Consider the following 24,556-nt stretch of genomic DNA (forward strand, 5'->3'; position numbering starts at 1 on the left):
AGAAAGATACATGTAATTACTTCAATACATCTAAAGAATATTGGGGTCAGAATACGAAGTAGATGCGATTTTATGTATATGAACGTCAGAGGTTCTCGGCACACTTGAGATACTCAGTTTTATAGCACACTATACTCAGAATAGAGATAAGAGTAAACTTATTTTTAAGTAATTTCATTTATTGTAAAAAATATAATATTACTGTTAAACAGAAAGATGAAGTTTAACTAATAAATTAAGAATACTCATTTACTTATAATAACGCGATATTAACAATTCTCTGATTTCTCAATTTGCATATTTAAATTTATATATTTATTATTCTATCCAAAACTTCCTGGAGCACTTGAAAAAAGCTAGCGGCACACTGATTAAAAACCAGTGATGTGTGAAGGTTATTCGCATGCATGTGTGAAAGTAAGTAGACCTACGTCGAAATGCAAACTGTTTTTGATGTAAACAATAATGACAGTTTATTGATCCAGTTCATTAGCTGTCTAACTCGGAATGAAGTTACTGATTTTGGTGATGAAAACACGTCCTTTCACTACTGCAACTGGCTTCAATATAATGCGGTAAATAAGCTGTCCTCACCTGGACTGAATAATTTACTCGCACTTAGACATGTGTGGATGTTGACACACGTCATAATTTTAATATAAAACATTATACCTATTGCAATGCAATGTGAGTAGGTTGCGAGAATCAATCCAAAATAGCCAAACAATTTTAGGAAACAACGTACGAGCGATATCTCTTCTACCTCTGTTCGTATAATACGTAGCTTTTCTCCACTCCTTTTGACTATTTTATTTTTCCCTGCACTTATTCACATATTGGTGCTACGACCTCTTCATACACGTAAACAACTAAGTTCAAATCCGGTCTGGAAGTGAACCTGACGAGAAAATTTCCGAGTATCAACATAACCCCCCAAAATTACTTTGAATATCGAAAGCGAAAGTGTTAAATTATAGTTCCCTTATTCTTTTCTTTTTGTGTGTCAATCCTCGGATATCCGTCCCAGTCAACCGTATGGCAATTCCCCTTTATTGAATATTGAATCTGTCAGACATTCGGTACGAAATCTTGACCCGGGAACAGGCTTTTCGTACTTCGTTCACGGTGTCCATTGAGTGAACTTAAACGCGCGTCAGGCTGACGGCGATACAAAATTCTGTCCTTTAGTTGGTCGCCAGCCACAAGGGACAGAACCCCGAGCTGTTGTATCTTTTCGTTACAGAAGAATAATTTCGGTCAGGAAGTTAGAAAATATATTACGTGCGCGTGCCATAATAATTTTAAAGGATGTCAGCTTATTAAGACCGTGGCAACTGACACACTGTTGTAAGATTTGAGGTTTTCACAGCGGTGAGTATGAAGATTTCCGTCTTCTGGGTTGTTGCGCTGTATAGTATGACCTCTGAAACGTTGGTTAACATCGACCAGACTACACAGCGCAACAACCCAGAAGACGGAAATCTTCTGACAAACTGTTGTTCGTGACAATCAGAATTTCGGAATAACTTTGCTGCTATTGTCGGCTCATTGTGAACTAGGTTTGACATTTATTGTACCCGAAAACGGGCGTAAAATTCAGACATTTCCTACTGTACTTACGCATTCTATATAATGACTGCTATTTAGGCGAAGTATTACAAATAAATATTTTTATTAGCTCTTACGTGTTTAATGCACACATTATATTGAGTTCCATGGGAAATGCGTACTTAAAATTACTTCTTGGAAACTATTAGTTCTATGAGAAGGGATAATTTCTATTAAACAAGGCATTTAAATGAAAGTTTATTAATAATAGGACTATACATTTCTGGTTATAAAGTAACTATGACCTATTCTTAACAAGCTAATCATCACTAAAACAGTACGAAATTCTTCTATTTTATAGAAGTTTCATTAACTTTATCTCAAGAGACTGCCACTAATCCCTGACTGAATAAACATGTGACTAAAAAAAATCCATTTACCTAATACGTTCATGATTAAAAATATAATATATACAAATTATGTCAAACATTATACGTAAATTTATATGTCAAAATTATATTATGCCATGTCACACGATGTGCCGCATATTTCAAACAATAAACATCACTAGTTTATGAGAATCTACTCACCAATCTCAATCAAAACTAAATTTTCTTAACAAGCAGTCGGAGTGCAGACTACCCATACCATATTTCATTTCATCTATAAAGTGGTTTTGGAATTAAAACGTACCGAGAGACACAAGGGCATGGCGCCTTGAGAGGTATTTTTAGTTTTTCATATTTCGTACAGAATGAAACGTAATTCCAAAAGCAATTTGCAAATGCAAGTAATTTTCACGACTCAAGGTTTAATAGGACTAAAAGAGAATACAGAAAATAACTGAGGCCTGCAGGTCGCAGTTTGTAGAGGACATGTCTCTTTGGCATTTTGGCCAACTATAGTTCCTATCCATCAAGACGATGGAATTGAATTTTATTCCATGAACAAGATAGGGTCTGGGTTTACTGAAGGATGAAATTGAAACCTTTGTCAATTTCGGTCCGTGTTATATAATGATAAAACACTTAGTTCCCTCTGAAATACGCCTTTGATTTAATCTACAATAAGAAACAAGACAAAAAAGCTTCAGAATGAGATCGTTCAAGTACTTTTATGGAGTTATGTAAAATAAATCTAAAATCGATGTAAAAACTGTGCAAAAATATAATTTGTGTGAAATTGTTGGGCTACTTGATCAAAATTACACTTTTCTTTTTTTAAAATAAGAAGTTCCTCGCTGTTACATGTATGATCATGTATGAAATGAAATTCAACCAAATTGTACTACAATACTGTTTAAGAAAACTGCATTCATTTTAAGAGTAGGAAAGTCAATTTCTTGTTTATTGTTTAAAAATAAATTTAAATAAATTCCACGATCTTCTAAATTATACATAAAAAGTAAAGTTTGTCCCACTATACGCCATGTAGGCGTTTGGGGTGAGTGGAGGTATGGCTCCTCTCTTCCTTGACCTCGGCGCTAGATGGGGGTGAGTGGTCAGCATCACGCCCCGGCCGGCTTTACCCCCGGGAAAGGATTCCGGTACCCATTGTAGAGGAGGCTGGGTGGGCCCCAGAGCCGGTCTGGACGCAGAGGCTAGAGGAAAAATCCTCTGCCCCCGTCGGGGATAGAAACCCCGGTCGTCCAGCCCGTAGCTAGTCACTATACTGACTGAGATATCCCGGCCCATTATAAATTATACATACAATGAGAGAAATACGAGTTTTTGGTAACTGAAATTGCAAATTTATTATCAACTTCACGTTCCCACGCACGCACACACATAGGTAGTGCCGTCAAATGGAGAAACTTTCATTACACTTTTGTTAATCAATGGGGGAACGGTAGAGACTAGAATCCATCTCAAGTCAGTTTTTCGTCATCAAAAAAACCCCTTTCTCTCGAAAGGTATGATGTTGCTTTCTATTTACCAAACGCTCTATCTGCATAAAAACTGCATACGAACAAAATATTTGTTGCCATGAAGAAGTTCAGAAACATACAGTAATTGATACTAGCGCTGTTTTCACCTACATTTCGCACGATCACCATGTTGTTGTAATCGATGAATGACAAAGATAAAGGAGGAAACAAGTAGGTAGGTGAACTCTACTGACATGAAGTACATGTCTGAAAGTCGCTAAATTAGTTATCTTCTATATTTACATGAAATTCATGCCTCAATATCGGCAAAATGCGTGTCTTTTATACTTAAATGAAGATAATGCCTCAAAGTCGACGAATTAGTTATCTCTCACCCTCAAAGTAGTGACCAAACCAGCGCAAGAACAGACAGGTACATTAAAACACGCTCTGGTTAACATGAACCAGGCCGAGTAAGTTCGCATTTCTCATCCTAATTTATAAGCGACGTAGCAATGCAGTCCCATAACTTCCAAATGAGAAACGAACGTGAATGAATCACTCGTCCGAAGTTGGGTGTTTCGTCATTCGAAATATTTTCTTTAATATCATTTTAAGAGCATTATTCAAACTATTCATTTTTCTTGTTCCCGTACAGATATTTTTAAAAGAATGTCCCACATACTTGGACTATAAACTTCTTTAATTCGCTTTTCCAGTAAGACCTTCATCTATAATCGCAGTGCCATAAAGAAGCGCTTTATCTAGCGTTAGAAGCCGAGAGTAAAAAGGTACGTGAGAGGGAAAAAGGCATGGAGAAGGAAGAGATAAAAAAGGAAGTTATCTAACAGATTTTACGATGCCGTTTCCAAGCTCACCCTTTTTGTGGTGTTGGCACGAAGTACAGAAGTGCCCAGACACGTATGTCTATTACGAGAAGGTAATCATGTTTGCTGGCAGATCGCTTTTCTCCCTACACGTCTCCTCCCTTGTCTCTGAGGACACGCACCGAAAAATTTTACACATTTAGTCGTACCGCAGTTAATGAGCCGATGTCTGCATTGCACTGTGGCTTGGAATTGAGGAATAAGATCTCAGGGTCTCACGGGCGACGAGTATGAAGATGACTGTTTTATGGGATGTTGCGCCGTGTAGTCTCGTATAAGTTAACCGACGTTTCGGAGGTGATTACTGTCTCCATCATCAGGCTGATTACTCTATTAATGGAGATAGTAAGCACAAGCAATCTTAGTAAAATGTATATTTTCGTTTTCACAAGAAAAATATGGATAAAAATACAGTGACCTCTTAATAAGACCTTTTAATTTGTTGTCGAAACATTTAATTTTAAACACAATAAAAAAAGTTATTACTACGATATTTGCAAGAACAGAAACACGTTTACTAAACTGCAGTGAAGTGTAAGAACTAAAAGAAATTGTGACAGGGATCGTGTTTATTTTATCTAGAGGACTGGGAGAAGCAAATAATCCCCTCTTCGCATCTCAGGAATGTGAGACAATACACAGTATTCATTTTAGGCAAAATTTAGTCAGAAACATTTTTATGTGGGAGGACAATCAGGCCTACACTTGATCTGAAAATCTATGTAACATATCACGCCATTTTGTAACTTATTCTGCAGAAATGCGTCCGTGTCTCTTTAAAATGTTTAGAATGTGATCTATACAGACATGGTCACAAGGCGTCACTTCTCAGAAGACCTCTACGATGTATATATAATTATTCACTTCATTTCGGTCAAGGAATCCAAGAAGCAAGGTGGTAGTTACCGAATTTTCGTACTCTAGATCATCAATAATCTTTCATATTATACCATTATTAATGTAAACAACGTATTTCTAAATTATGTATCCCTACGAACCATTCTATGTAAATAAACATGCACGACTAGTAGAAAATAATTCAGTTCAAGTCATTTGTTATAGTGTTTATCAAGAGCAAAACTCCTACGACGGGCAAATACTAATAAATACACACATTAAACAAAAACATATGAAAACAAAACAAAACTAAATATACATATAATCAATACAAAAACTTTCTCGTGTCGAGAAATTCATGGCCTATTTCCGCTCCTGTCTTTTACTGGCCTGTACAGTCAGGCCACAGACAGTCTAAACAGCACTACCAATCCATTGTTTCAGCTAAAATTCTGAATCGGAACAGATGAGTGGCGTCTGAGTAACACACTTCCCCTTTCTTGCAGCTCGTATTTACATTGTTAAGACAGCAGACATTCGTGGCGTCGGCGTAAATTACGCAAGTAAGAGTTGTGTAAGTTTTCTGACCAGTTTTGAAACAGGAGCGTGATAGAATACGATGTTAAAAGTGTAATTACATATTAATCCTACATAAATCTATAACTTTTATAATTGCTTTGTATCGAATTACGCATTTATTAAAATTTGGAATGAAGAATGAGCCACTTAATCCTATCATTAAAGTACGTGGGAGTGGAACTCTACGGCCTACAACTTGTGTTTTGAACTTTTGAATAATTCAAATTACATTTTCAATATTTTGGGAAAATGGAAATTTTCTGCTTGTCTGTTAAAAGTCCAGGTCCAAAGTTTCGTTGGGAATACAAAAGGAAGTGGTATTTTCCGATGCAAAAGTGTATAACAAGGATCAATCGCGGGACGCGTGTTTGACCTATTCGCTCCAAACCGAGGCCAGATATATCTCATGAGATGTGAGAGAAAATAATCCGATTTAAACAAGAATTGAATGACATTATAAAGCGGGCATGGATTTGATATTTAATTACCACTAATTACATAAAAGATGACCTTAAAAATATGGCATCTCGCTACGTCAATTTATTTATGGTTTAATTAACAATGTTGTAAGAAACTCTGACTGTAGAGCATCGAATGATAGGTTGATTAATAAATAGGCATAATAAATCGAAAAGGGTGTGGAAGGAAACGGTAGTGTCACAGCATTCATCTGGAGTGTCTGACGAAAACTATCTCAGTCTGGAGAACCGAAATGCTGTCTGAGACGAACCAACAACTCCCAAATATGAAACAAAAATTATATTTCACATACTTTCTTGAAATTGTACGCATATCACTAGGTGACCTCTGCGTTTAACAGTTACATAACTTGCTGCGTGTACGTATGTGAGTAAACTCTTCATATTAGCAAGTGTAGGTATATCATTCACAGCGTCAATAGAATGAACACAAGCAAATGAAGAACATTTTATAGCGATAAAATCTTATTCCTTTTGATAAAGTTCCAGTAAGTCTACGGATGATTCAGGAGCTTTCTTTACAGCAACACACGAGCAGAAACTCACTAAAGGAACAAATTACGCGCACTTTTAAGGATTACAGATCAAGCAACCTATTGTCACTACCGATATAACATTGGCTGATGATAAGAAAAGAGCATTTGGATGACTTAAATCGCAGATGTGAAGCTAATATCAAAATTCATCTTATGGAAATAAGGTGTAAGAATGCGAATTGGATTCATCTGGCTCAAGGTAGGTTCAAGTAAGACGCTGTTGCAGATATGATAATGAATATTCTGTTTTTATAAAAGGCGGGTAAATCTTGAACCTTTGCGCTACTTATAGGTCCTCTTGCAGGGCTCTTATCGTGTGGAGTTAAACGTAATGGGCCATGAATAACAGAGACCGGTCTTTCTTGTTTGTACGTAACAGAATTCGGTACAGGAAGAGAAGAATGTCTAATGGCACCCAGTTTTATGATACCGGTATTCTAGAAATATAAAGTAAAATCATGAAAAACTTGTGCTGTTGGATCCAAGAATCTCGCAGTGCCTCTTCACAGAACCGGTTCATCAATTTGTAAATAAAACACGTGGTTAAACTTTACTGTAGTGAATACTGAGATTACAGAACTCTTTTATATCACGCGCGTAATATTTCGCCTCACAGTTTGGGATTTGGGTTGGCATTATCATCCAAAGTCCATTATATCAGCTTGGTTTACATACAAAGGCGACAAAAAGTGTGGAAGACAGGTGTTCGCGGAAATTACCTACGTACCAAAACACCAATTTTCCCTTCATGCTCAGTTTTCTTTTGCATTTTGATACAGCCACTGAATCAATTTATTATTCTGCTCACGGGGGTAGACACCATCAAAGGAAAGTACGGGTTAAGCGAGAAGGGGTACTAGTAGAGGTGGGTAAAGGTCATGGAACCGTTAAAAAATACGCCATCTTCTATTGAAGCCATGTCAATGCTGTTATGAGTGCGTGCCACAGGTGTGATTGATTAGCACGCCTGTAGGTGGCAGAATCTAAGGGATAAGTCCGTTTCAGTACATATACAGGCCTGGAGGGAACTTCTGCGTTATGGATCTGCTTGGAAATAGCGTCCGACGTTCTGTCCTGAGTGCTTGTTTGTGAAAGACTGCTGCACAATTAAGAAACAAAGAAATTTCCGCCGTTCCGTGTTTATCTTTTAAACAGCAGTGGTAATACCATTCGCTTTTAACATTCAGCAACTCTGCGTTTTGCCTGAAATGGATTTTGTATGATTCTCAGAATAAACAACCATTATTTCTATAAACAGCGTACAAGATTTTATCGTTGTAATGGAGACGCGTCTGTTTTCTTTGAGGCAGGAACTGAACCAAAGCCAGTTTAAGCCTTAGTTTCACGCTATTGAAAAGCAGACGAAACGATAAAAGAACTCGGAACTCTATGGCAACATGCATGAGTCTATTCTGTTCCTAGTTTAGTAGAATTTGAGGTTTTCACGGTGGTGCCTAAGAAGATGGCTGTCTTCTTAATTTAGTCATACATATCGCAGGCCTAACTATTACGCTTGTTACTACTTAGAAATTGTTACATTTCTGAATGATAATGCATCATTGTTTGTTGAAGAAACAAAACGCCAGTGGGCACATGCGGCCTCAGGAACGAGATATGAATCAGAGATCTCCCAGATACAAAGGAGGAATGCTCAGTCACAATACGGCAATGTTTAGTGAGGATATGTGGATTAATATTTTTGTTGGATATGAGATTCTCACGGCGTTGAGTACGAAGATAGCTGTCTTTTGGGATGTAGCGCCTAGCAGTCTGGTAGAAGTCTACCAGAATTTCAGGGTCATCGTCCTAATGACGGAAGCAGTAAGGATCTCTGAAACAGGAATTTTCTACTAAATTACACGGCGCTATAACCCAGAAGATAGCCGTTGTTAAAGGTTGGTTTTTAACAATGCTTTTCAACTACATATTTTAAAAGGAGTAGAGAGGGTATATAGTTCTTAGCATTAAATGCATCATGGTAAGATTAAAAAAAGAACTTGAAAAATATGCAGAAGGAAGAAACCGTGACCTGTTTTAAAGAAGGAAAAAGAATATTAATTAAGTTTGGCATTTAATTAGGCGAAACCAAAAGAAAAATCTCCGCTCTCAGAATAGCAGATCTTTTGGTCTAGACTCGAAGAGGAGACCTCTATCTCGGTGTGTATACAAATTAAGAAATATGGATATAGCCTTCACAGAATCGGCGTAATCCGACCCACTGTGCCAAGAGTAAAAAGAGAAGTCCATTCCACTTACATGCATGTGGGCCCCGTATCCGGGGCTGCCCATAAAGATCCAGTCAACCTTCTTGTTTTCAGCCGTTTGCGGCAGGAAGTACGGTCGGTCGTAATGTTGCCTGAATATTCTAGCGACGCGGTCGTCACAGTTACTCCTGGAAAGCGTCAAAGTACAGATCAGTTACTGTATGATGACCCATGGCAAGAACAAAGGCAAATTAACTGGAATCAAGGAGCTACAATGTAATTAGGAAGAAGAGATGCAGTGAAATAGTAGTTACAATTACGATGGAAAATTTATACTTTATCACTATGACACACGCTACTAATACGCGGAGTATTTATCGCTGGTCCATAAGACTTTTGATAGTAACTGAATTATTTTATTCCAAATGTATTAATTGTACCTGTAATTTGTAAAAGCAATATAATAGGAACTTATGTGTTTATGCTTCCTAGTGAGACCTTGTTAAAATCTAGAAATCCGACCTGCGTCGACGACAATTATCAGTTACCAGTTACCACAATCCCCCTGAACGTGGCCACCATAGATTAACAAGTCTGTATCACTGTTGTATTTTATATTATGCTCTGTAACTAACACATGGAGTTATTAATGTAAGTGTTTTCACGTTTAACATGTACACACCTTTGTTAAGGTAACGTGAATTTTAAAGATAGATAAAAATTTAGGATATAAAGTACTCACTCATCGCTCTGATGATGGAGGCAGCAGGGATATCTGAATTGTTGGTAAACTTCTATCAGACTACACGGCGCAGCAAACCAGAAGACAGAAATCTTTAAACGTTACATATTTTACGAAAATGATGTTTCCCCTCACATGTCAGCTCAGCTGTCATAATGTCAACATGGCAATGATGATGACATCGACTTCTAGAGTGTCAAACTTTCGTGACTTGTAACAGTATGCTGCTAGTGTCGAATTTTATGACAACCGATTTTTTATCACCGCATTGGTAAGCATGACTGTTTATGGAACCCGCTGGCATACGGACAGACAGACAGACACTCATTTCTTCGAAACCCCAAAACTGTATCTCATGAGCACACGCCTTACAGAATCTGTGCGTGGAGCAAATACATCCTAATCACAGATACAAAATAAAGTTGTGCATGTATTGTAGCCGACAGGGTTAAATTTGAGACATAAATTCTCTTTTAGCCGGGCGTCAAGAGGATCGCACTGGGATATACGCGTGCTAGGATCAAAAAGAGTAACAGGGGTGGGAGAGATGGAAGATAAATAGAAGGCAGTGGAGCAGCACCTCGCAGGAAGCACTGAGCGCGATCTTCTAACGAGAAGAAACAGGTTCAGGATTGTCTGTTCCGAGGAAAGAGACTGGGTGAGATCAAAGGGCTCTTCATTTCGTAAGTCACAAGTAATAACAAGAGTTATTTGCAAACGACAGAAGAACTCCTCTCTTCGCCGGGTTTTTCGTATGTATAAACTAAAGCAAAATAAGGGTAAACATGACATTAAGTTTAGTTTTGTTAATCATTTAAATGTGGTTTCGAAACAATGGAAATTATGGCAGAAGTTACTTTGATTATTATTTCTGTTTGTTCCATTAAAGAGGTTTCTTGTAGTTTGAGAACATAGAACATTTGAGTTATTTTAAACTATACTGAAGATGGCTGCCTTCTGGGTTGTTACGCCGTGTAGTCTGGTAGAAGTTTACCGACGTCTCAGAGGTCCTTCCTGCCTCCATCACCAGGACGATCGCGACTTTAAAGCGAAATAATAACCTAATGCCACATGTAAGCACTTGCAGATGTTAGTAACACTTTTGTAAGTCTAAGAGCATTTGTTAACATTTACACGCACAGGCGTAAACCAAAATGATTTGACGGCAATATGAATATAGTAAATACTTTGAGAAACGAATTGTGACAGAAAATTTACTGCTATACCAAGCCTTCATTCCATTATCAAAAACGTCCTCATGCATTTTTCAACACTAATTTAATAACTATGCATAAGGAACTCCCGGATTATAGTGCAACATTTATAAATATTCTTCATCGCGGTATGACACTAATAGTTTAATGTTAGTTTTTAAGAAAATTTGTCATATTCTTCCGCTGGTCTCTTCCAAGCACAAACTTAATTTTTTTTACTCGGTAAGCATTAGTACTCACAAAGAAAAGCAAATGGTGTTTATATGGAATGAAATTAAAAATAGGAAGATGAAAACTTCTTTAGTAATAACTGGTTTATTATAAATAATGAAGTAGCTTATAAGACAATAATGGAATGTACTAAGTGTGTATAATTAAGGAATATTGGAGAATACTTATAAGAGGCTGAGGTATAAGTGAAAGAGCAAATTTAGTAAGATTTAAGTGGATGTAGGGAAGGGAAAGCTAGGTTTCTAGTTACAATAATATGCAATATCTGTCTACCTGTGTAGCGCCATTAGAGACAGTTAAATTAGACTTCGGTGTTAGTCAGACACAGTCTACGTACAAAGAACTGAATTATATAAATGAATGGATATAAAATAAAACAGCCCGATTAAAATAGACGATAAATAAAAGGAAGGGACTTTTGCCCGTTTTAAAGCGGCTACTGTAATAGCATTCTGCTGGAGAGACTACAAATCAACGAAATGTCTCAGTCAGGACAGCCGACCACGGTCGTCCCAAACACAGGCAAGAAACGTAACGCTTCAGCTAAACTGCTCGACTGGAGGATGGAAAGCAAACGTCCTCAGTAACGAGGTGAGAGGTTGGGTCACTCCCCCTCTGCAGCTAGGCCAGAAGCTGCAGTTCACTGCTGGGGGTCATTTGAAGAATTCGCTGTCAGAGGTATTCAGAACTAAAGATGTTTTGGTGCGAAATTTCGTTCATGAGTAGCTTGTCCTAAATTCCTATTGGCCTAGTTTCCAGACTCTATTTGATTTTGTGCCCAGTACATCAAATTGTCTCCATGTATTACAGTATTTATGCGCCGAGAAAAGACACACAGACGATAATCTGTAAAAAATATATGGCAAAAAAGATATTGAAACCAAAATCTTCAATTATATTTCATCCAATGTAGATGCAGAATATTTTGGTCTGATCAAACGCAATACTAAAACATTTTGTTAAAATCATTACGTATTTGATAACAAAAAGAGTATTTAATGGAATTATGACATATATCTCCAGATTTTGAGCGTCTATACATATTAATTCAATGAGGAAAATGATAGACAACTAACGAATAAACTCAGCTCAGAAATCGGGTCCATCGGATCCTAAAGCCATCTTCAAACTTCACTGCTTCACTTAAATGTAAACACCGGCTACATTCGATACATGTTCAATAACCTAGTGATAATTAAATAATTCCGATATTTTGTTTCTGACAAGCAACATACATAAACTGACAACATAACACCGCAGTGAGTCGTATTATCGTTACATCAACAAGTATAAATCCGCCAGAAATACAGGGTTCTGTTAAACCTTTGTAATCCGTTTTTTCACAACCCTGAGTTTTATCCATACACTTTAATTGTCAGGGTAGCCGGTAGGCGGGGGCCAATTTGAATCGATCTCAAGTCCCCATATCTTCCCCCAACCCATTAAGAGTCACACGTGTTTCCTGGTAGGAATTTCAAACTCGCTGAATTTAATGAAAATATTAACATAAGATAGCCAGCCTCTGGCTAACCTAAATTCATATTTTCCAGGCCCGTATTGTATAAAATAGCTCCAAACTCTGAATTGTGAAGTCCTGTAGACTATCTGTTCATTATTAATGACTTACGGGAACACACACAGGCAGAACTGCGCAATAAACAATCAAATTAATGGGTGAAAATCACCCTAGGCAATATTAAATTGATATTTATAGAGAAATTATACAGCATTTATAAGTATGGTAGTAATAATTACGAAATAATGCTTTGCGTATTGTTTATATTCAATTCAATATATTAATAAAATAATTTTAATACTCATGCATAGCAACATAACGCTACAAATTAATAGCACAATATTTCACAAACTCAAGTCCGATAACAAAGGTCGGTGTTGCTTTCTGTTTTCTTGGTACGGATGGGAAATTTAAATAAACAGTAAAATAGATAAATAGAAAAATAGGAAGACGGAAGATAATAAAACAATGGAAAGTGCAGAGTAAAAATTAAATAATAAATTGATATAAGTTTTTTGGTGTCGGTAAGACGGTAACCAAACAAGCCATATTTTACTACAGTTTTGTAGAAGGGTGAGTTAACTACAACTAATATCTACAGCAAACAACATTATTGTTGAGTGCAATCAACACTTCAAAAACAGCATTTCGATCTATCATCACGGTACTTACTTGTTCCACTTCTCCAAATGCAATTCTCACATGGCATTTGCGCGCTGCGGCCATGTCTCGTTTGCAGAACGTTACGATGCGTTCTTTGCATGAAGTGTATTGCGATATTGTAATGCCGTGTTTGTCCGTCCGGTGCTATCAATTCCAGAACCACTGGGCGGATTTGCATAAAATTTGATCTGGAGGTCGTACGCTTCTGCAGGACCCCAAAATCGTACTTTTAAATATCCTACGAGTGATGATATCAAAATTACGGATGAGGGTAAACGTGAGGTAGACACTAAGGCGATCTGGTGGCTAAAGTAGGGACTAACGAAGAAGGAACGTTGCAAAGATCGCATGAAGATATTTTGTGTATTCCGGTAAGGAATATGCTCCCCGATCTTGTTACTGTTCTGGCAAAACCATTCTTTATACACAGATAACTGTGACATGTCTCAGACAGAACCTTGACGATAAAGAATGTTGATCACTGCCCGATAACATTGTATTTGGGGTAACATTCCCTAGGTTCCGCCAAAAACGAATGCCTCTTCTTCGGGAATGTTTCGAAGGTAATATTTCAGTCACTTTTAAAGTTTTTCGCCTTTCTTCAAAGAAGAAGATCCATCAAAAGATTTGTTACAGCAAAAGCTGACAAAATAACTTGCATATTGGCTCACATTTTCCCCCGCTCGTTGGCGATTCTTTATGAGAAAATTCCTTCGCAATTGAAACGTCATACAATCGAAATAAATGTTGTTTGATGTCTCACATCTAATCACGGCTATACACAGGCATTAATTTCTTGCAGGGAGAATTAAACAGTTACATTTTTCTCAAGAAATGTAAACATGTTTATGCACATTATAGCGTAAAATAAAAATTATCAATTATGCATTTGCATTTCACACAGCTTAATGTCTCGATCATTCAATATTTTGTAGTGTGACATTTTGGTGTGTTATCACTGTTACTTTTCCACATATCTTACACTTATTTACAAGTGTTCGTTGATGTTGAACTATGTGTTTCGACAGAAAACAGTCATCGTCGGGTTTACTTTAATTAAAACCAATAAAATTCACATCTTTCATTCAAATTTAAATATCTGTTGTACATAACAACTATTATTTGCATCGAAGATGTGCAACAGCTTGGGTACAATTTAATAATAAAGTCAAAGAATGTGATATCAGGCATTTTCAAAAAGTGACGATGTTAAGAAACTGTTGAACAAATATTTTCAATCACGATGGATATAAGAACCTTGTCGTGCATAAAGATCCTCGTCTAATTTTAGTTTTGGAGCCATTGAACTATGACATAAAAGTACGTAACAACTTCGCTCGCTAATCTGACCTAACACACACCTCGTGGCGCTGACAGATAAGCATGGGCCCACTCATGGAATAATGGCTATGGCAGAGAAGAAAACACCATGTCAAGTGGGAAATTGTCGTCATGGAATAAGCGTTAGGTTAGGTTACTCATCAACGAGGCGCACTCCAGAGTGTGTGTGTTAAATAAGCAGCAGTGTGCTCGTTACGAGGCATTTCCTTACTAATGAAGGGGTCAGGAGTAAGATTATAAAGACCCTTGCCTTAAAACGTGTTACAGTTTATTAACGAAAGATAAGGAATTTAGCTTCCAAATTCAAAAATTATGTGATTTGAATTAATTCTTTAAGTAACATAAATCAATACCGCTACGTCATAAGACGTAACTTCTGTGGCAGCGTACTAATTTCATATATATGCGGTCGCAGGATCGAATTCTCATAAAGCTAGTTTCGTCTTTTATGCAGTTGTCGCGTAATTTTGTACTAAACACAGAATTTATTTTACAAAGCTTCATTTTTCTGAAGATCTTTTACCATACATCGTTGTATGGCTCTACTGCAAGTTGTGCTAGCGGAGATCCCACCTCACAAATTTGTTCCCTCTCCATGTTGATATCACCGATTGTAGGAAATTGTAACGTACGATTTTAGGATAGTCACCAATGACTTAAAGTCTATGCCAAATTTAATCCAAATGCGTTCAGCGGTTCTCGAGTTAAATCATGCAGACAGACAGATATGACCAGCCCTATATGTGTGTGCGCAAAAAAACGCATAAAAAGGTAAGCTAATCAGTCGCTAACCACTTTTCTTAGTTTATATATCCTTTCTCTTTTATTCCTAACTTTATTCAGTTTCTTAGCTCAAATTCTCATTAATGTCTTGTGCGACGAATATAGCCAATTGCCAACATATTCACGGCCTCCACTACCTCTCTCCGCCACGGGATTTGGTTAAACATTTTGAAAAGCCGCGCTCCACCACTGATAAGCGCACACACATTTAATAATAAAGTAACAATCATAAAACCAGTTAAAACCCATTTGAGATTATTATATTCATTACTGAATGTGTTTACATACATGTTATACCTTCCCAGAACGTAATGTTGATTTGAAAATTCATAAACCTATAACTAGCTTTGTTTGTTGACACGATTTTGTAACTTAATTTCATTCATATATGGGCACTGATAATGGTCCACGAAAAGAAAAGCGTCTTTAATGGATAAAGGACGTCGTATGAGTAAAAGAAGCTGGTGATACACTGAAATTTTTAAGACACACGCAATGAAAATATACGTATAACATCTGTTAAAACTGCAGACGTGAGCCTGTATGCAAAGACGAGTACTCATTGACAGCTCTCCAGGAGGGATGGGGGTACCAGCTCTTAGTAGGACTGACTTTTAAATATGGTCAGAGGTTGGTGTCTCGTTCCTACAAAGTTCAAAACAGAGTTATATCTTCCGACATTTATATTGAAAGGAACCATATATTAGCAATTGTCATTAACCTCTCTGATAACAATTTAAGAATTAAACTAAGGCCACATTACAATATTATCTTTCAATTTACACCTAGATCTTCTGAAAATGTCTGTCCCTTTCTAACCAAAATTGTCATTGTATTTCTTATCCCTCTCTTGAGGGAGATAAGAATATCTGGTAAAAAGCCCTTGATTTACATCAGGATCAATATATATTTATATGTCAAGGAGCACCTCCGATTAACATTGATGCTTAGATCATTCTGAACACAAGAGGCAGCCCCTTTTGACGGTGACAAAATATGTGCCGGACCTAAACATTGTACCGAAAAGTGTAAATATATTTACAACGCGATATATTTAAGTAACGTTTTTCTCCATTTTGTTCATTCGTGAGGGACAGGACGTTTATTTCTGTGCTGTGAAAATTTGCTGTCCTTTTACGTGTCTACATGAATATACAGTGGTTTACTCACAGTAAGAAATAGTGAGACATTCAGATTCAAGGGCCTGCTTTTCTATCGTTTATGTGAAACGATCCTTTATCAGTGTACACTTCCACAGTCCAGTCCAGATTGGAAGTAAAACATACAAGACAACTTACATTCGAGGTGATATTTAAGGAGAAAACAGACCTGGAGGACTTCCATAAAGAAATTCATGAACAAACTCTTTGTACCAGGCGAATCATTTCTAAATTATTCCAAGTTGTTCTTCACATAGTTTTCAAATGTTCCTGGTAGTAAAGGAACGAGTGCCAGCAATTACATATCTGTGTATTATATTCACATAATATGGCTGTGTTAAATGTAATATATTCTTAGCATTTTAAATATGGTGAGAACACGTGGGTTTTTACATGAAGTCACATTACATACACTACAACTGGCTGTAATGGCGTATGCTAGTTTTGTTACAAAATGGTAAGAGGTAATATGGTAGTCAGAGATCCTTTAATAAGATTCCAACACTGGAAATTTCATCTGTTTCTTTGCAATATATAGACGGTAAGAAGTCGTAAAACTTACAGGAAGAAAAGCTAAAACTCATTAAGAGTAATCTTATGGAGAGTATTTTAGGCCTTTTTTAAACCCACAATTAAATGAAAGAAGTTGAAGGGGTTGAAAGGGTAGCAATAAGGGTACAAATAAGCAAGCAATTTGTCTGCAGCTTGTGAAATTCTCCCTCTCACTTGATGTTATTTATAACTGGCAGCTCATCAGCATTCTGATGTCCCCTTCTGTTCTCAAACTCATCTGCGTCTCCCCACTCTTTCCCTCATTTGCATTCTGAAATGCTAGATAATTTATGTGTGACGATTACGCAAATTTATGTGATGCTTAACTCCTCATCTGAAAGTGGCTAGCACGTCTAGACTCTCATACTGTAAAGTGCTTTGGAGTCTGGCATCCGCAACCACTAACGGTCCGCTTTGTCTAGTGCCACTACACCCAGACTCAATTGAGTTAATAGCTGCAAGAGGTCTGAACATCTACAGTTGTGGCAGCTCTGTTAAAAAAAACACCGACCAGTGTTCTGCCCCCAAATTTAAGCCCGTCCTATCCCATTCATTGCGAGTTTCCGTTGTGTAAAGATCTGACACACCTACGACCTTAGAACCACAGTTGAAAATTTGTTGTAAAATAAACACTAATACCAAAGACCCCGACGATATCACTGTACTTGTTTCATACTTGCAAGAAACTCAGTTCCATAGTATAATTATGCCGTCATTTCTACTCGCTCATCCATAGGAAGTCCAAAGCAAAACCTCAGAATAATTACGATCACCACCCTGCAGAATTACAAGTCCCCTTTCGCCCCTCCGTCCTTAATTAACAATATCGACATTCATCAACAGACCTGAACAGGTCCCGGGCGAAGGTCGCCACTGAACCTAACATTTTCACAACAGAGCCTAGAATTCTTTGTATATTACTATGATGGATAAGCATCTTTCCACATCATTATATACAACTTTTGGTGATGACTGAAAACGAGTATTTGATATCATAACAAATATGTCAAGAATATTATTCGAATTTGTGATATATAATATGACTCCTAGTTTTTGAATGTAGCTCCTGTATTTACAGAAAAATCGTGCAGGCTTAGTTATGACGTATCAAGACAAATACTACGTTATAGTAAAGTACCTGGTGCTTAACTAAGTACCGTGCCATGCAGTTGTATGGAAGAGTGTATGTACAGTTCCACACATTCTCAACCCAGTTAAATTTTTAAGTTAGGAAGTGATTAGCTTTACGCACCGGATGACTTATCACCGAGAAATTAATGTCGATACCAAACGGAAAGGAGGCTGGACGTATAACAGGGAAGTTGAGGCAAAGAGGAAAACGGCATGCCCTGCCTGGGCTCAAACCACGGTCGTCCAACTCACACCCTAGTCACTATAACGACTCAGCTAGCCGACTTCCCAAGTAGATTACTTGGCTACTATGAACAAGTGATTGGTACGAAGTAATAGCCCAGCTAATTATTGGAATAGATTTTACATGGTCCATTTTCTAAAGGAGTTCTTAAGAAGTGAGATTTCATTTTCTCACTGCGGCGCGTATGAAGATTGCTGTCTTCTGGGTTGCCTCGCAGTTTAGTCTGGTAGAAGATTACCGGCGTTTTAGAGGTTCTTGCAGCAAGCAGAAGACACTTATCAAGTTCTTAAAAATGTAGTAACAGCACCGACCTCTACATTAATTTATTTTACTTGCAGATTCAGAGTAAGGCCCAGTGGCAGACACCTGTGTTCAACAAAATTAATTTTCTTCCAAACCAGCCCGAAATCTGTTGCGGCGTACATGGTTCTCTCGTGAAACGTCTCGTTAAGTTTATCGCAGTACCGGTTAGAGTAAAATTCATACTCTGAGATACTCTTCAAGATCGATGTCATTTAAGAAACAGATCAATTAATGCGAAATATCGATGTTTACTTACAAAGCTCTTCAAGAAAGAACGTGCGTACGTGTTTCCTTTAATTAAAGTGGCACTGAAATCCCCACAATCTAGTCGAACATCGTCGAAAAGGATCGAACACACATCTCGGCTGTATTATTCGGTGGTACGGACCACTGCAATTTCACTTATGGGAATTGAGTAGGTGGAAATCTCTACAGAGCACGATTGGAATGACACCATGAAGGACCTGTTAAGGAATTAAAATAAATATCGATATTTTTCTAGTGGGCTGTGACCCCATGCGGACTGGTAGGCACATACAAACATCTCGGAAGAACAAATTATCTCAGTCTTCAGACCTGAAGAGACAAGTTCAATCCCCACAATTAAACTGCATGTTTGGGTTGGCTGCAGCTGAATTTTATCTCATTAATTTTAAAGGTAGGAAGTGACAGGCACTGCCCTTAAAAGGTTTCATAAAACAAACAGTAGCCCCCTTTAATACCATTGTGTGAACTGCACATTTAGGGGGCTATGAATAGGTCTCAGTTAGTAATACTTAAATTGATTATTCAAACGGCATGCCTTTCAAACATTTGATAGACAGAATGCGAACTGCTAAAGAAAGACCCTTAAACACAAAATAACTGATTTATTCATGCTGTCAGCAATTGTCTACTAATTATATACTGAAACCTCTATGCACACGCACGCACACACACGTAATAAGCAAGAAAGAAAGAGACTAAGTTAGTCGAAATGAAAAATATCTTGTGTTTAGCGTAAGCTTGTCCGATGTACAGCAATTTAAATATGTTCGTATTTAAACAATCTCTGTCAGCTTAAAGTGTCTCGTTTCAAATTAAAGTTGAGCTGCAACATTTCCCCACTGTCCCCCTCCTCAGTCCGAACCGACTGGCTGTACAATTAAGCTACTTACTTGTTCTTTGATTAATCTCACGCAGAGTTGTCGGAGTGATATTAACATCAGTTCGCTGAAGAGCGGGATGTAAGTGGGAATTGTGCGCCATTGCAAATTATTCCCTCCTCCCTACTCGCCCGAAGCCAGAGAACTTCACAAGGTGTTCTACTTGGACAGACTCAAGATTTTCGTGTTTGTTTTGTAGTTGCAATGATCTGAAACTGTAGTACTAATTGACTAATTAACTCTCTAACTAACTACCTCAAACTTTGTCTTGTGTACAGGTTACACGCATTTCTTGACCAACAGAAGACAACCTTTAGACAGCCTCATCAACTACGAAACTCGGGAAATTAATCAACTCATAACATCCTGAACTGACAAACGTCTCTCGTGTAGGGACCACTTCTTAGATGGAGTTTTAGACCTAGAACAGCACTACAGGTGTAAATGTAAAGAGGGAATGCTAATTAAACGGACAGATAGAAATAAAATCTATCCAGTAGTTTCAGTAATTATATGTAATCTCAAACTGAAGATGTTCGTGTAAAAATAACCTAAGTTTCTTAATCTATGGGAGCCGAGAAGGTGTACATTGCACAAATTTTCGTTTAAAACTGTATTAAAAAGTGGATAATCGTTTCGTTGTACAACTTTATTCGGCGTGGATTACTAAATCAAATGGTAAAATAGCCCTTACATATTTGCTGAACATACGCCATTTTTGTTCTAAATACCTCGATTGCTGTCAAATGAAACGTTCCTATTTTAATGATAAGTATAAATAATATGACCAGCCAAAATGAATATAACTACATTACTGTCAATCATGAGAGTTCTCTGTAGACAGTATAAGAGACGCTTTGGTTATAAAAGGAATAACTGAAGTCTTCAACGTGTCAAGACGTTTTGTGTAAACTCCGAGCGCCTATTTATTTTAAAAGGTGTTAATAGCTGAAGCAGATTATCGTCAACAAATAAATTATCTATTGATATTATTAGCCATAGATATGAATTAATTTGGCACAGAGACATTTCAAAAACACTGATTTTAATTTTTACTACATAAAATGTTAGAATGCTGGGATTAGATTAAATTACATATCCTATAAAGCAAATAATGCTACAGGTTAAAGGGGTCTCATCCTTGAGTGTCTAGTATAGCCATGATTTTAAATATTTAATATATTGGACTTATTAAACTCAAGGAACCTTGTCCCAGTGTAAGAACTGTCCGTAGATTTCCGAAGAGGGAACCTAAAAATACTACATGATCCCACTCGAAATTTCCCTAAATGTAACTGAAAAGACACTACATTTTTATACAACCATTTCTCCTGTAAGGCAACATTTTCGTTCATTGAGAACACCGCGTTATGGAAGAATCGCGTTGTAAAAACCGTTGGTTCAACTAAAATTAAGGGGTTAGGGGGGAGATTTCGGACGATGTCACACCATCAAGCGCAATTTTTTTTATGAAAATCACACCAGAACTCATTCTATGTTCTATTAATACGCACCACACCAAATTAAAATGTTAACCAACAACGACATTCTCTTAGAGTGTAGCTGGTAGTCAAAAGAATTCACTATTGGTCTCTTCGTAACCAAGTCAGAGCAACTGAAGCCCTTTTCCTTTCTGTGTTTACGGTTTACATCTCTGAATTTCTTTATTTGCTTTATTTTAATCGCGTTATATCAGACAAGCACCCGCGTTCTGAAAACAGTTTTCTCTGACAAATCGATCACGTTACAGCCAATTCGTGTTTTGAAAATAGAGCGTTATAGAAAAAGTTACTTTATTCAGAGTCCAGAAACAGAAGAGTAGAAAGCAAATCCCTAGCCGAGAACCGAGGTTATGACACGTTGGCTACTTGGCCCCGTCGCACTCTCAGGAACGATAACTGAATATGTAACATTGGCGAAATATTCTACCAGCAGGAGAATACCAAAACATTCGGAACACGCCGTGCCTATGTCAGTTTGGCCACCGCAAATCCCACATGCCCTGTCCCGAGATTAAACACGAGACTAGATGAAGCAGCACTGGCGTCTGTCCGTCCGTCTGAGTTTGTCATGGATTACTGGAATAATCACAAACATGTAGGATATAAACAGATTTAGATATGAATTGGCATAAGAATATTTTATGTTCTCCTCTCTATTCCATTGCACACAATTGAAAATAACTTTTCCAATTTATGTATTTTATAGTAAGCATATGACATAGACATAGTGTGCATAAATTCAGTGGGGAAGCTCTGAGCCTATGTAAGTTGACATGTAAAAGGATACTAAGTTTCTGAGAACGCAGTTCTACACGAATCAATACGGATACCACAAGATCGCGACCATCACACGGAAGACAGGATATGGTAAAAGTAGTAGGCAGTAAAACATGGGATAAAGAGCTGTTCATGCATACAGTAACATTAGATATCTACAACTTTTCTTCGAATGTCGATAAAATTGCAGACTTTTCCAGTGACAACACTGCAATAACGATATTGTTTATTTCTGGATAGCGACGCCATGTGGACTCGTAGGTAGATGCCAAAGTTTAGGAAAAAGCATATTGTCTTTATCTTCACCGTCTGGAGATATAAAAAGTATGTTTCTCCGATATATTGGTGTCTACCTACGAGTTCACATGACGTCACAACCCAGAACACCCACGTTCACTGTCGTTAGAACCTCGGCTATCACAGCACTAAATTTCACACACACAGAAAATATTACTTTTCAAAATGTAATTGCATGTCTGTGGCATATTTATCAAAATATATCGTAAGCACTACCACCGTCTCATCACTCAATAAACGATATAAATTTTACTACATTTCGACAAATGCCTTTCCAATTAATGCAGCAAAACAAATTTCATTCTTCAGTTCTTGTGGTTGGCGTTTGCTCATTCAGGTTCAAAACAGTAATATTTACATTCATTAACAACAGTGACTAATCCTAAATTACTTAATTATGCATTTCTACCGCTAGTGTCATGCAGCGTCTATTTTATTATAAAAACCCCAGGTCATGATTATCGTATTCTTCATCATAAATATTAAGATAAAATTTTCTTCTTAAGGGGTTGCCCAACAGAATCTATTTTCATGATTTTATAAGTTATCTTAAGTATCGTATAAATACTCCAAAGTAATCTATATTAAGGCTGTATTTTGTCGGTTGGCTAAGAAATCTGGATAAATTCTAAAATGCAGACTATTAATTAAAATGTGAGCCCGGTATTTCAATTTGCTGCTCACGTGTTAGCAAGAAAATACGGCGGAAATTCATCAAGAGCCAAGAAGGTGATTGTTCATAGTATTCGACTTTTGAATAATTCACAATATATGAGTCTCTTAAGTTCGATTAAACCTTTCTAGTCTAAGAAAACCCCTAAACATTTTATAATATCCTCACATAATTCAGACATCTCTTCGACGCTTTTCTGAAATATTCTCATTTCCACACTTTAAATTTATTCATAATCGATTTAATAACAAGCATGTCGCCAGGAAATGGGGAGAGAAACAGAGTGGGAGCTGAGCTGAAATATATCAACATACAGGTCCATTAAAGTATTTATACCACCTGACAAAAACCAGAAAGAAAGCGAAGCCTCCCTTATCTCCGAGATTTTATTCAGTACCGCTTCTCGTAACCGCGCGCCACATTACATCTCCGTGCTACGAAGTTCCAGTATGTAGCGTAGCTTGCCATTTCAGGAGCTAACTTCAGCTGTTTATCCAGTCTAATAAAAGCTGGATTCGCACACAACCCCAAGGCTGGCTTAGAGGCACTCAAAATGCCTCCACTTGGCTCCAATCGCAGTTGTCGTAAAACAATATCAGAAATAAACTCTGTCCCAAAAGGAAACGCTCATTACGTACAGAAAGAAACTACTCATATTCACTTCAACCCTCTCAGGTCAAAATATTATCCTAACCTAACCCGATCTGTTATTTAACACCTTCAACCCTTGTTCTTCTCTTAACCTGACGAACGAAGTATCGAGCCGTAGCATACAACAGGTAAAATTATAGTTGTGTATTCTTGCACCAACTGCAGAGATTATTTGTAGTCATTTTATTCATGAAACTTCGGTAAACTTCTACCAGACTACACGGCGCAACAACCGATAAGACAGCCATCTTAATTTTTGTACGTTTTCTTTCGCAGGAAAATTCCACTGTGCCAGGGAACCTGTAGATGATAAGCGGGACTCTTGTCTTCAAGGATGGCGCGTCCTAGGGTTGTGGACGGCTACCACATATTGAGGGTAGCTGAGAATATATTGAATAAACGATGAGTTCTCATCGTCCTGATAATGGTGGAAGCGAGGACCTCTGAAAACGTAAACTTCTACCAGACTGCACGACGCAAAAACTCAACAAAAAAAAACAGCCATCTTCAAACTCACCGCCGTGAAAATCTCAATTCCTACTATTCATTTATACTTTATTTAACGACTCTCTCTCAGGAACTCAGACTATACGGCGTCTAATGAGATGATGTTAGTAAATAATGAACTGAAAAGAATGTGTAAGGAAGCGGTCGTAGCCTAATTCAAGTCAGGATCCCGGCATTCTCATGGAGG

At 37.4% G+C, this 24,556-nt stretch overlaps 1 protein-coding gene across 2 annotated transcripts in view; it reads right to left on the reverse strand.

The window, feature by feature from the left end:
• The window catches only part of LOC110830228 (uncharacterized), a 279,207-nt gene that overhangs the window by 65,293 nt on the left and 189,358 nt on the right, over positions 1-24,556 (reverse strand). For both annotated transcript variants that reach the window (XM_087355979.1, XM_087355980.1), the window contains one exon: positions 8,990-9,125. In XM_087355979.1, the coding sequence (XP_087212105.1) occupies positions 8,990-9,125 (136 nt within the window). The remainder of the gene's footprint in view (positions 1-8,989; positions 9,126-24,556) is intronic.

The sequence above is a fragment of the Zootermopsis nevadensis genome, unplaced genomic scaffold, assembly GCF_977971745.1.
Source record: "Zootermopsis nevadensis isolate Lab colony 2312 unplaced genomic scaffold, Znev_1.0 Znev_ptg000025l, whole genome shotgun sequence".
Classification (NCBI taxonomy): domain Eukaryota; kingdom Metazoa; phylum Arthropoda; class Insecta; order Blattodea; family Termopsidae; genus Zootermopsis; species Zootermopsis nevadensis.